This window comes from Periplaneta americana, chromosome 11, assembly GCF_040183065.1.
Source record: "Periplaneta americana isolate PAMFEO1 chromosome 11, P.americana_PAMFEO1_priV1, whole genome shotgun sequence".
Taxonomy (NCBI): Eukaryota; Metazoa; Arthropoda; class Insecta; order Blattodea; family Blattidae; genus Periplaneta; species Periplaneta americana.
In genome coordinates this window covers 150,204,343-150,219,193 of record NC_091127.1, presented here as the reverse complement: position 1 = coordinate 150,219,193, position 14,851 = coordinate 150,204,343, and the positions used below count along the sequence as shown (strand labels likewise).

Genomic DNA, 14,851 nt, shown 5'->3' with positions numbered 1-14,851 from the left:
ACTATAAGTTATATACATGGAATTATCACTACATCAACACATTAGTTATTTTACAAAACACACTGAACGAACTACGAGTAAATGTAATGAGTTCGATTCCCGATTGGGGCAAGTTACCTGGTTGAGGTTTTTCCGGAGTTTTCCCTCAACCCAATATGAACAAATGCTGGGTAAGTTTAGGTGCTGGACCCCGGACTCATTTCACCGGAATTATCATCTTCAACTCATTCAGACGCTAAATAACCTAAAATGTTGACAAAGCGTCGTAAAATAACCTACTTAAAAATAATTAGTCCTAAATGTAGTGATGAAAATTTCTCCCCGACATCACGATCAACTTCCACTAGGTGGCACCCGACACGGCAACTAGTAGGGATGGCAATGTATGCAAACGGAATGTTACTACAGGTGTGTAGTATTATGTGACAGGTTAGGTAAAGTTATATTAGATGTGTATTATGTTACAGATTAGGTTAGGTTAGGTGTGTAGTATTATATGAGAGGTTAGGTTAGGTTAGAGTAGGTGTGTAGTATTATTACTATGTTGGCGACACTGAAACCTCCTCCATTTTCTCCTTCAAATACGTCTAATTCACGAAATATGGCAGTGTTCTTCATTCACGCACATCGATTTTATTATATAAGTAAGGTATGTATTTTGGGCGAATTTGGGTGGACATAATTATGGCTCTCCCAGTAATCATATCTAATTTCCAGTACTCGATACTAAAAAATGGTATTTGCAAGGTATTTTAGGAATGTCTCGTTCGATTTTTTTTAACGTTTATTTACAATGTCGTCGCACTTACATTTTATTAGGCGAATGACCGGTATTAAACTTGCAAAAACAACAATAACGATAATATAAATTTCATTTCAGAAACTTTAAAGATTAAAAACCGCTAGTATTCACTCTAAGCGTTATAATATAATTTTACCTGCGAGACGGTTATCTAAAAAAGCTAGATTTAGCGGGAAAACCGCTGAGTTGGCGACACTGGACGATATGGCTTCATTAACAAAATTGTAGTCTATCCATGTAAAGGACTTCAGTGATTCTGTTTTCGAGGCGCTTTCCTTCTGCTGTGATTATAGGAACACATGACCACGCCCACCAATCTGCAGTGGAGCTGCATGACATTTCTGCAATATTCAGAAACTATAATATTTTGCTCTAGAAGACGTTACATGTGAAGTTAAGCTCTGATTATGGATATTTTCGCTCTACACTTTATTGATTTTGCTCTTATTAGTGAATGCATAGAGGATATGAACTTTGGACGTTTTCATTTGATATAGGATAGGCATTGTGGGATCACGGGATTCTTTGTTGAACCGTTCCGTGCGTCGCAGCGACTTCCTTGGTGTAATACATCCACTCCAAAGAAATATTGTCCAGGAGTCAAGAAAATGGCTTCTGATATAGTTGTGTTGGAAATGAGAAAAAGTATATTATGGTGATGTTTAATCACACTTTATTGCATCAAAGGACACATTAACACTTTCTCATCATTCCTATTAACATCAGTTTTCATATGCAATTGCTGAAAAATGAATTGTCATCAAATTCTAAGTGGTGCTTGTAACGCTGGCGATCGCTGCTTTGCTGTGGGAAGTGTTGAAGGCATACCATTTACGGTATGTTTAAAATTATTTTTCCTTTTCACTTATTACTTCAAATATATGTAACATTAAACTACAGGAATATGTGTGCGGATACTTAGGTTAGGCCTATGTATGGAAACATTATGCATGACATTTGTCATCCAGACTTGCGATCAGATTTCTTGACAGTTCTAAATGTTTATGTTTTTATTTTATTTTGAATAACGAGAGACTGATGAATAATTTTTAGAACAAAATCATTAAGTTTGCATTAATGGTGAAACCATTACAAGATGTTTAAATAATTTACACGGTGAATTTCAATATAAGTCAACATGTAAATTATTTTTACTATAGGCCTACTGTAAACTAATTAAGTTATACATTTTGCCTAGGAATTTAATTTGAGAATAGTGTAATATTAAATATGAACCACTATTACATTTTTGTAATTACTCTTAATTTCTTTAAGTGGAACCTTGTTGGTTTTAATATGTTCACAACATATGTGATTACAGTAGGCTGTATGCTATTTAAATATGTCATAGGCTAGATGCAAATATAGGCCTGTTTATACTGTATATATATAATAAGTTTATGTTTGTATAGGTATTATTTGAGCAATAGCGAAAGCGCATGCCAGGTTAAAACAATCCCTAACCTAATATGTTGTGTGGCCTGTCATATGAAAAATTTTGTTCAGATCACGAAATTGTATAAGTAACTATAGTATTACGGAGATGTATTTGAATTATTTTGATTCAATGAAGTCTATATCTTTTTTCTAAGTACACCAAGAGTTGTTCTAATTAGGCCTAATATGCTTCTTTTTGTCAGAATAACATAAAGAGGTACGTACCGTACTCTTTGTGATTAATAATATGGGGCTTCATTTCTTAAACTTCATATTTATTCTGCTGAAGTGTAGCGTGTTACAAAACTTCATTAACTATCGGATAGCTTTCACAAAGCTCATGTTATCATAGTAACATCATTAGTGTGTGCGTGCGTGTGCGCTTACAAATGGGTTTTAAGGAACCAGCAGGTTCATTGTCTCCCTACATAAGCCTGCCATCGGTCCCTATCCTGTGCAAGATTAATACAGTCTCTATCGTCATATCCCACCTCCCACAAATCCATTTTAATACTATCCTCCCATCTATTTCTCGGCCTCCCCAAAGGTCTTTCTCCCCTTCAGCCTCCCAGCTAACATTCTGTATGCATTTCTGGATTCGCCCATACATGCTACATGCGCTGCCCATCTCAAACGTTTGGATTTAATGTTCCTAATTATGTCAGGTGAAGAATACAATGCGTGCAGTTCTGCGTTGTGTAACTTTCTCCATTCTCGTCTAACTTCATCCCTCTTAGCCTCAAATATTTTCCTAAGAACCTTTTTCTCAAATACCCTTAATCTCTGTTCCTCTCTCAAAGTGAGAGTCCAAGTTTCACAACCTTACAGAACAACCGGTAATATAATTGTTTTATAAATTCTAACTTTCAGATTTTTTGACAGCAGACTAGATGACAAAAGGTTCACAACCGAATAATAACAGGCATTTCCCATATTTATTCTGTGTTTTTCCTCCCGAGTGTCACTTATATTTGTTACTGTTGCTCCAAGTTATTTGAATTTTTCCACCTCTTCGAAGAACAAATCTTCAATTTTTATGTTTCCATTTCGTACATTATTCTGGTCACGAGACATAATCATATACTTTGTCTTTTCGGGATTTACTTCCAAACCAATCACTTTACTTGCTTCAAGTAGAATTTCCGTGTTTTCTCAAATCGTTTGTGGATTTTCTCCTAACACATTCCCGTCATCCACATAGACAAGAAGCTGGTGTAACCCGTTCAATTCCAAACCCTATCTGTTACCCTGAACTTTCCTAATGGTATATTCCAGAGTGAAGTTAAAAAGTAAAGGTGATGGTGTATATATATATAAACCAAATTAAATCAAAATAAGTTAATGTAATTTATGTAATCTGAAGTAATCTCTGATAAGGAGATTATAGGCCTTCAGTGTTTAATACCCATAACTTGTAACCTTCTGACATATTTCTAAATCAAAGCTTATCCATCTTTTTACAAGCCTTCACTGATATAGCTTAGCAAAGAAGGTTAGTTATGATCGGATTAATTAAAAAATATACCGTAAGATATATAAGTAAGTTACTTCTGTGTCATTTAAAAATGGTTGCTCAGAATGAACTTAACATGGGAATCTATAACTGCATAACAATCAGTAGGCTGCCTAAAGAAATCGTTTTCCTTTATGAACTAGTGTGATTTAAGAATCGCAAATCGATTCTGTTTCGTTATTATTTATTCATAGAATATATGGATTTTTTACGACTTTATTCTTTAAGCTGTCACAATTATTACTGACATTTTGTCAGATGAGTTGATAATTGTTTTGAGTAGGTCTATGTTATTGTGTGTACTGTGGAGTACAATTTTGTACAGAGAACAAATAAGTAGACCTGTCTTAGCAGGAAGATGGGTTAGAGCTTATATTCCTGCTTAGCTTATTTTAGTGGGTGTATTTTTGCAGTTTAGTAGTACATATTCTAGCAGGGATTATATTAGACCTATATTATATGACAGGTAAGTGCTGACTACTTAGCTTGTCATTGTTACGGGCCTGGTACATTTTTGCACGGTATTATATAGGCCCTAACTCTTATAACCTCAGAAACAGGGATTTGGTTCCTAATTTGTTTGTTTATGAGCTACTCTGCAGTCGTGGAAACTGTCTTCCTGATTTCCCTCGTCTGTCTTTTCCCTTTATCCACTTCCTCTTCCCATGTTCTTCTTGGTTTTCATCCTCGTCTTCTTTGAGTGGGAAGGTACTCATTCCGGGATCTTCGCGATTGTCCCATCTTTCACATCTTCCTTATCACCCTAATCTTTAGCATTCGTCTTTGTTGTTCATTTAACAATATTTTCTTTAAGTCCGTCATAAACTTATAAGCTATAATAATGTGATATTTTTATTTCATTCTACTTGATGAACGTTTTCGGTTTTGTAAACCATCTCCAGATCACTATTACCTCTATTGAACTGTTATATGATGTGCAATGGATTACATTAACCATATTGTATTAAAATATAAAATATGAAACGTGAGATAAAACGTTAATGAATGTACACATTTAAAATGGTAATATATTAAATTAAATTAGTCTAAAATGAAGGTTGTTTTGCAGCGTATACAGCCCTTTCAGATATGAAACAATTATTTTCTTATGACCTTTTACATAATAGCTATCATGAAACTGCATTTACAAATAGTTATTGCGCAATTATGAATCGTTGAAATCCGGTGGAATAGATATGCAAAAAAAAAAAAATAGTTGTTCACTTTAACACTTGTATAAAAATATGAAACTTTCTTAAAATTAAAATATGTCGAAACGGGACCATCTGTCATTAAGGTGGGCCAACAATTTTTAAAGTTTTAATGTTAAGAAAGCTTTATATTTTTAATCTTTAGCATCTGTGATCTCTGTTATTTTAGTTTTCCATCTCGAATCTGTAGGCCTACTCTTTTTTTTAATACCAGTACCGGTACTCTGCTCTTATTATTCTGCAAAATCGATGACAAAAATCCATTTAGGCCTACATTGTAAGTCAATACCGTATTTCTATGAGCCTGCATTGGAAGAGCAAGAAAATACATACGGCATTTACAACTAGTATGGATATTTGCAGTGAAGGATCTTCTTGAAGTTTATGAAGGAAAAAATCTTACTGTATTTATAATCTTGTCCAACTTAGTAGTGTGAGTAAGCAAAGCACTTGCCCAATTTCATACTTCACTTATTGGACATATGCCTCTTCTGTGCAGTTCGTAACGATTTAGATTCTCCATGTTGAATCTTTCGTACACTACTTTTAACACTTGAATATAAATAATTGATTAAATGGCGACCTTACTCGTGTTAATTATGTAAGCATGTGCGGCTTACTGCTGTTTCGGTGCTACTTGACACCATCCCAAATGGTGATGCTTACGTAATTAACACGAGTAAGGTCGCCATTTAATCAATGATTTAGATTCATCCTGAAATAAATTGGGAAACATTTTGATGTATTCTCTTTAATTTTGGGACACACAAATAAAATTGTATTCGAACTACGAAACATTCTGGATTGTGTGACATCCAATATAGGCTAAAACACCAATGTTTTCACCATAATGACAATCCTGTATAGTACAAAATCTGTTATGGAGATGAAGCACAAAAGTTATAATGTGTACACATTATAACTTTGTAATATTTTGTAAGTAAAAGATTAAGTTGCGTTAGCCTATACCCATAAAAGCATATTCAGCTTTGCAATGTCAGTGCTATGCCATAAAAATGTAATAAATTAAGACTAAAGTAGGACTGGATTATATCCTCTTTATTAAATATAATTTAGAAAGTATCCAATTCTGACTTAAAAGAGAGAAAATTTAATGAAATTGTTCTATTTGCAGCTTCTCCTTTTTTGCAGTTGCTATTTCTTCCTTTCACTTCATACTTTACATGATTTGAAACTTCATTAGTACTCTGAAATGAATTTCGATTAATTTAATAATCCCAGTAAATTGTATCAACAATGTGTAACGATCTTAAATTGCTTAAGGTTTTCGTTATTTAACTTACTGCATTTAATTACCCACTGCAGAGGCTGTACAGCATTGGTAAAGCTGTGTATTGATTATATTTTGGCAAATAGCAATGGATTCGAAAGGAAGATGTCATGACCTATTTAATACCAGTGCCCTGGCTCTTGCATGTGTTTAGGCGTACTGAAGGAAGCCATATAGAATATCATGTTCCAAAGATCCGAACTTTTCGTTTGGGCTCTACTTCATCTAATGGAAGACAGTAATGCTACTGCAATTTTGCGTAGTTATATAGTAATACAATTTGGTGTTAACTATTACTCATCAATTGACCTAAATAAATGAAAGAAAATCAATGAAATATAATTTAAGCTATTATGAACACTAATTAATTATTGACTTAAAAAAATTTGCCCTGATTACATATATAACATTCAAAGTTGTAAATAAAGATTTAACTTGTTTTAAGTTTTATTTTATGATAGTACTTCTTTTCTCAGTTAGATTAGATTATAATTCCATATACTACTTGTTATGCAGCACAAATGTGTGGTAAATTGTCATAGATCTGTATGGCAGCTTGTAGGCCTATAGGCCTAAGTATGAAGTGTGTTACATATCTGACCATACAGTTAAATAGATCTACATCTTGTGTTGACAGTTATTGTGTGGCAATCATATGGTGCAATGTAGGTGCTGCAAGGATAGCTGCTTTGTCATTTACTTTGGTTTCAGAGTACTGGTAGACTTTTAACTTCGACCTCTAACAATGATTACAATTATTTACTTTTGTTTGTTTATTGTATTCATTATTTTACCAAATTTAATCAATTTCGAGAGGTACTAGAAATACATTTTCGTATAATGTAGTCCTATATATCTTGTACAGTGTCTGCGTACAATGTGATGATAAAAAATTGGTAAATTAAAAAAAAAAATATTGATACCCTCTAAAGCAGTGGTTCTCAACCTTTGAGAGACCATGACCAGCAAATTATTTTTCTATAAGATGAGGGCCCAACAAATTTACTCGTAAATACCATTCCAATCATTTTAAAGTTCATACATTTAACTAACAGAAATATTAATAATCATGTAGGCTCAATCTTAAGACTATTAGTTCACTTCGAAAATGGTGTGACATGTTGACAAATAATTTAATAAATTATCAGTTACTAGATTAATGAAATTTTGTAGCATGTTGTTGTTTCTTCAATCCAACATTATGAATTCATTTATACGAATTTTCATCTGACCACTAAAAACTTGACACAACAAATATTGATAACATTGATCACTGAATTACTAAATTGATTTTAATTATGTTTGTTTGAAAAAGGAAAGGTAATGAGAAGAATGATAGGCACAGTAACCCATCACAGGAGTTAAGGGGTTAGGTACAGCTTACAGCAGTAACATTTTGGAAATATTCAACATTTTTTTTCCTCCATTACAGTATTTTGTACAATAATGAAAATTAGTATGTGTAAAACACTGTCCTTCGATTATATGAAAAAAATATTTTTACGATTTAAAAAAATTATTTACATTTTTTTTTAAATTCAGTTCACTGTACAGTGATGATGTGTTTTCCACATAACTCAAAAACTTTCCAGCATTCTGTGATGAATTTTTTTGTGTGTATTTATGCATGCCATATCTACAATGTGATGCAAGATTACTTCTCTACCTTTGATAGATTCTCTGATAAAAAATAAATTCATTTAAAAAAATGATCAAATATCAGTATTTTCTATTACACAAAATAAAAAAAAAATATTATTTATTAAGGAATGTACCTAGTTGAAAGAGCATGATATTGTAAACATGAGTTTCAGCAATAAAATAAAAGAGAGAGAACATGAGAAAGTTAACAAGTTTTTGAGTTATGAGGGAAATGCTTCATCACTGCACAGTGAACTGCCAACATTTTGAATTTTGAAAAATAAAAGAAAATTTAAAAATAATTTTTTTTAATCGTAAAAATATATTTTTTTTCATATAGCAGAAGGACAGTGTTTTACACATACCAATTTTCATTATTGTACAAGATACAGTAATGGAGGAAAGAAATTTTTAATATTTTCAAGAATTTTACTGCTGTAAGCTGTACCTAACCCCTTAACTGAGCTGGAGAAGCAGGAGAAGGATGTCAGTATGTCGGAAAAACACTTATGACACAATATACATATGACAAATGTTTTATATGCAATGTATATAATTTTGTGTATAAAAATGTATGAATATCAGTTCTGAACATTAGTCCCAATACTAATAATATTATGAATTTAAAAACTCAGCACATTACCACAGCAATAATTATAAATTATTGAAAAAGTTAACCTTAATGCTTAGTTTATTTTATTGACATTATACCTGAGAATTTTTAAGGATTTAGCGAGGCTAGTGAGCCTCTTGTTCCTGTTTTCTATACGTTAGCTTCTTAATTCTTTGATGAATTGAAGTGATCTTAGCCAAATGGAGACAGAAAGTTGCAGGCGGTTCCTCTATTTCGTTTTAAGCATAGCCATGGCAGAAAATGCAGTTTTGCAAAGATACATGGTGTAAAAACAAAGAAGAAATCTGATTGCTCTGTCATGTAAGTTTGGATAGAGATGATCTGAATCTGCGCTTTTTGACACAACCATGAAAATTATTTTCCTAAGAATATTTCTGCCAAAAAATATTTGTTCGTGAAAAATGCTTAGAAAAGTAACATGACAAATTCCAGGAGAATATTTTGCGGCCCGGTATAATTGATGCCAGGGCCCGGCAGTTGAGAAACACTGCTCTAAAGAATAGATTAAGATATGTGAATACATTCTCAAAACTTGGAACGGATATGGAAAAATGGGAGGATGTTTGTGTTAGTGCCTAAAACTGTGCTTAAATTTGTGTACCATTTCTCATAGCCGTAATTATGCTTTCATATTGACTATACTATATACCAATTACTAGAGTGCCTATGCAGACCAGTTCCACTCCACATCCACATCTGTTGGTGGGCGGTAAGTGATCACACGCTGGCATATGGATAGGTCCATACACTCTTCCCACGTAGATCCATCACTCCTCCTCTATCACTTAGCTTCCTCAGGATGAGTGCTCCACGCTATGATCATATAAGCCAATGAAATGTAACTACCTGGTACCAGCCTGGATAGGAACACTCTGTATTTCACATGAACAGCACTTCAAAGAATTCATTCATAGGTCTACATAGTCTTTGATAATGCCAGGCAGAAGTAGGGGTGATTTGTACAAATTTAATTAACACTTAAAATATTTTAATATATTCATGCATCAACAAATGGCCCTGAATACCAGACTGTATTGTTTGAGAGGGCCACCCAGTATAGCTTTTCGTTTATTTGTGATATTATTCTCTCATTTACAAAATCTGTTAAGTGTTTAAAAATACAAGATATTAGTAATTTATAGTGAGATCCAGAGTATATTTTTCCCTTTCTTTTTAAGTAATTGGTCATATAGGGTGATTCAAAACCTCTGCGACAAACTCTGAGGAGTGATAGATCTAACAATAAGAAACCCTTTTTGTTAAACAACCTATGTCTTTTGATGCGTCGTTTCGAAGTTACTGTTGAAAATGTTTTTATGCAGGCATATGTCAATGTATGCAAATGTGTGCACCCCTGTTTCTTTGTTGAGATGTTTGTAAGAGACGAGAAGGGTTGTTGTTGTTGTTTGTTTACGTTTAATATTCAGTACCTTTTCCTTTCAGTTCAGTCTAATCATCAATTGAGAATGGATGTCTACGCTTTTCCCCAGTTAGCCGACATGGTAATGTGTTATGGGGAGGCTCGCGGAAATGGAAGAAGAGCTCTCCACATGTACCAACAACAGTTTCAAAACAGAAATCACCCTCACCACACAATGTTTCCTCGACTTTATCAGCGCCTCCGAGATGATGGGTCTCTTCGTCCCTGACGCATTGGTGGGAGACCGTGTAGACATCCATTCTCAATTGATAATTACATTGAACTGAAAAGAAAAGGTACTGAACATTAAATGTAAACAAACAACAACTCTTCACGTCTCTTACAAACATGTCAACAAACAGGGGTGTACACATTTGCATACATTGACGTACGTCAGCGCAAAAACATTTTTAACGGTAACTTTGAAACGACGCGTCAAAAAACATATGTTGTTTAACAAAAAGAGTTTCTTATTGTTAGATCTATCACCCCTCAGAATTTGTCACAGAGGTTTTGAATTACCCTATATAGTGCTGTAATCATTGAAGGACAAGTTCTAAAACTGATTGCTTCTGTGAACCTTCACCCACTGATAATATGGGGTGCTTAAAACTCGTAACCATTGATTCTTTGAGAAAAAGTGACTTCCTATTTATGGAAGTTAAAAATAACTGAAAAATTGTTAAGGAGAAGTAGAATAATCAGGAATATAGATGTCACCCTAGATCATATATGTATAGCTCATCTCCATGTTAAAATCAGCAGCACTTTGAAGAGAACAACTGCCAGGATCGCCACCTGTCCGCCGTAAATGAACAGGAGATGGCAGTACAGTCGCTAATGCAATTCAAATGGGAATTATGACGTGAATCCTTATGTAACAACTAGATGGCAGCATAGTAAACATGAAAAAAGTTGTTACCGTCAAAGCCTATAAGGCTGAGCTATCTGGGTACCGGTATATAATATGATCTAGGATGTCACTTATACTCGTAATATCACAGTAGTTAAAACTGATGAAAATAAATGAAAAGCCTATACCCAAGCTGTTGTAACTCTGCACTAGACACTTCTGCATAAATTTGGTAGTGAGAGATGCAATGTTGCCACAGTGACCACTACACGACAGCAAATGAGCTCTTCACATCAATTCGGACTCTTGACTATTTAATATTACACCTTTATGCAAACGTTTTTCAGTCTTTGAGTTATTTCCTGAATAGTGTCTTTTTAGCAGCATTTCCCAGCAGAGCTACAAATTATGTACAACATTCTTTAATTTTTTCATTGGAAGGGATGCCAACGCAAATTAACTGCCAAGTTTGTAGTTACAATTGGTTGGGTGTAATTGAAAAGTTCTATGTTTTATAATATTCTGTGGAATGTTAAATTACCTTTAGTGGCTTTGATTTAAAATTCACTGTTTCAGGCTTATGCTGCTGGCTGTAACATTGTTATTTTGGCAAGTACTTTTGAAAGAGTTCAAATTATACCAGGAGCTTGGCACAACTACATCAGAATCAGCTGTGTGGATTGTTCTACAGATACAGGAAAAATTGCTGCTGCATATGAAAATCAAGTCTGCATTTATGAACCTACACCACTTATACATAACAATAGTTCACATGTATGTATAGACCTACATTTTATATGCTTGTTTAAAACATTTTATTTGCTATTATTATTTTTTTTCTGATACTAAATTACATCTGTAGTTTAAAGACTTATAAATCAGCTTTATAACCTCGACAAGAAAATAGTACTAAAATGGATTCCAACTCATTGTGGAATAAATGGTGATGAAATAGAATATCAGTGCTCTAATAGAGATTGTACCTTAATGCAAAATCAAATTACTCAACTCAAAATCTAACTTTTTAACTAAATATTGAGCTGATGCAAAACTGCTCCTTGATGTATTTAATTTTGGCTTAAATAAGAAAAATAAATATAGAGATGTAGCAGCTGCGTTCAAACTTTCATGATTATCAACATTTTATAGCAACTACCTAGTCCACACCTGTGGAGTAATGGTCAGCGAAACCAGGTGGCCCAGGTTCGAATCCTGGTCAGGGTAAGTTATCTTGTTGAGTTTTTTTCCGGGGTTTTCCCTCAACCCAATACGAGCAAATGCTTAACTTACCGTGTTGGACCCCGGACTCATTTCACCAGCATTATCACTTTCATATCATTCAGAATCTAAATAACCTCAGATGTTGATACAGCGTCGTAAAATAACCCAATAAAAAAAACAGCTACCTAATTGTTAGGTTGAAAATTTGTTTCTTTTTTCTTCGTAGCTCTGCTGTATTGATCGCAAGTGTGTGTTTTAAACACGGACATTAATTGGCTATCATTGGCAAATAAATTACATTAGCCTTGATATGGGTGTTTCCATTATTTTAATTACTTAATGAAATAATTCACCTTGAAGCAATCAATATGGCTTTCGAGAAAATGCATTTTTACTCTCATTATAGCCACTAGCATAGCGCAGACAGTAGCACATTTGCCTGCTGATCCGAAGTTGCGCTTGGGCATGGATTTGATTCCTGCTTGGACTGATTACCTGGCTGATTTTTTTTTCCTAGGTTTTTCCCAACTGTAAGGCGAATATGAGGTAATCTGTGGCAAATCCTCGGGCTCATCTTACCATCACCAATTTCATCTACCCAAGATAATGTAGAAGTTGATGCAATGTCGTTAAATAACCTAATAAAAAACACTCATTCTGCATGCTAAGTTTTTTAAATTTTGTAATGTTTTCTCCTCAATTTCCTTTTAACACTGATTTCTTGTTGCCCAGAAAGTTTTCTATCACTTTCTTATATTCCAACCATGTTTCAATTTTCTGATAGAACACTGTGACAGGAAAATGGAAACAATCACTGTATATATTTAGACCATTTACAAATTACTTCATGATCAATATCTTTTTTTTTCTTTGGAAGAGGATCCTTAGCCTAAGGCTTATTATGCAATCTCCTTATATTATGGGATGTTTGTTGGCGTCCTTAGTACCATATTTCTGTGAGTACCGTACGTGCTTATCAATTCAGCTACAGCATCCAGTTCTGATGGAGTCTGCATAGGCAGAAACTCTCCTTCGTCTCCCTGTTGATGTTCTGCCACCTCCTCAGATCGATGGCATTTGTTTGTAGTTCACATACTACGTCCTGCTGCATCTTATATTGACCTGAAGGTTGCAGCACTGTACATAGTGTGACTCACCAAGGTGCCATCTGTCTGGGGGAGGGGGAGGAGAGAGGGAGAGAGAGAGAGATTTTTGTGGTTGTGTGGATGAGTGGGTGTTTGTGGGTGTGGAGGTGGGTGGGTGTGTATGGGGTGAGTAGGTGGTTGTGGGTGTGTGTGTGGAGGTGGGGGGGGGTTGTTTTTTTTTTAACTGCATGCCCCATTACATAGTAATACTACATGCTTTGTAATTTCAATTCATCAGTTTACAGTACCTAACATATTATAATATACACGTGTTTAGCTATAATCTTCATACATAATATGATATCGTATAATATAATATTTTAATTGCAATCTGTCATGATTAATTGGCATATTATTGTAGATCATTGAAGTTTATCAAGCTGAAGAAACTGACGAATGTTTGCAAATACTTGCCAACTAGTTTGTCATGGGTCATAGGCCAATCTCCGCCAATGTTTCTTATTCTTTTAATCATTTCGTTTCTTTCTTTATATAATTTTTTGCATTGGAATACGACGTGATCTGCAGTTTGTTCTTCTTCTAAAGTCTAAATCTGTGAAGGTATGCCCTCAGCTTTCCATGGCCAGTTACTATTGCTGTGAATTCTGGGAAGAAGGGAATTTTCTGTCGTAGTCTATTCTTCACTGAGTCTATTCTTCCTTGAGTCTGTCCATTGTTGCTGCCACATTTCGATTTCTTTTTCTTTTTCCTGTGTTATAATAACCTCTTTTGGTACTCTGTCGTAAACGATTTCGCGGTGTTCTGCTGCTGCTTGCTTTGCAAGTCTATCTGCTATTTCGTTCCCCTCTATTCCTGAATGTCCTTTAATCCAGCCGAAGTGTAATTTCCAATTCGAATGTGCCAAATTAATTATTTTTGTTTTAATAAGTTCTATTAATCGATTTCTTTTGTAGTTGTTTTTTAATAAATCTAAAGTAATTTTACTATCCGTATATAATGCAACAGATTTGTCGTTGTCTTCATTCTGAATTTCTTCTATTTTTTCCAGTATTTTTAATATTGCGATTTGTTCCGCTTGATTGTTGGAACACTGGCTATGGAGTTTGAATTTTAGTTCGCTTGTTAGAGTGCCATTTTCGTATATAATTCCTGCTGCACCAACGTTGTCTCCGGATTTACTGCCGTCTGTGTAAGCCTCAATTGTATACTTGATACCATTTTCCACTTCGCGAATTTCAGGAATTTCTGAAGGATGTCGCCAAAATGTTAATTCCAGGGGTGCATCGTATTTTCCATTGTGAACTTTCGTTGCAATGTATGTGTGTGTGTGTGTGTGTGTGTTTTTTAAGCACCTTTATTCTTTGTTATTATTTTGCGATTAACCCACTGCCTTATATTTTCATTCCGCCATTAGTTTTTAAATAAAGTAATACAAAGCAAATACTTTGAATACAGCTTGTCTCTTTCGGAAGATGGGGATTTTCTTTTATCAGTCATGCCTTTTCTCAACTTCTCTATTGAATATGAAGAAAAGAACATAGTGTATGCATAAATTTTATATCATTCAATACTGTGATATACAGAATGAACCATAAGTATTGTCACTAATTTCAGCGGGAGTATTCTTTGAGATATTTGAAACAAAAACGTTTAATACAATTTTGCTCATTTTGATTCCTTTTCGAGATAAAAAGTGTTTTATATGAAACATTTCAGATCTTG

At 34.1% G+C, this 14,851-nt stretch overlaps 1 protein-coding gene across 4 annotated transcripts in view; it reads left to right on the top strand.

Moving 5' to 3' along the window:
- Nucleotides 1-1,097: 1,097 nt before the first annotated feature.
- Nucleotides 1,098-14,851, top strand: part of Rbcn-3A (rabconnectin-3 alpha) — a 190,436-nt gene continuing 176,682 nt past the window's right edge. For 3 of the 4 annotated variants that reach the window (XM_069840227.1, XM_069840225.1, XM_069840224.1), the window contains exons 1-2: nucleotides 1,098-1,638; nucleotides 11,379-11,576. In XM_069840227.1, coding sequence (XP_069696328.1) covers nucleotides 1,552-1,638; nucleotides 11,379-11,576 — 285 coding nt within the window. In that variant the 5' untranslated portion in view covers nucleotides 1,098-1,551. The remainder of the gene's footprint in view (nucleotides 1,639-11,378; nucleotides 11,577-14,851) is intronic. The other variant, XM_069840226.1, reaches the window with a different exon arrangement.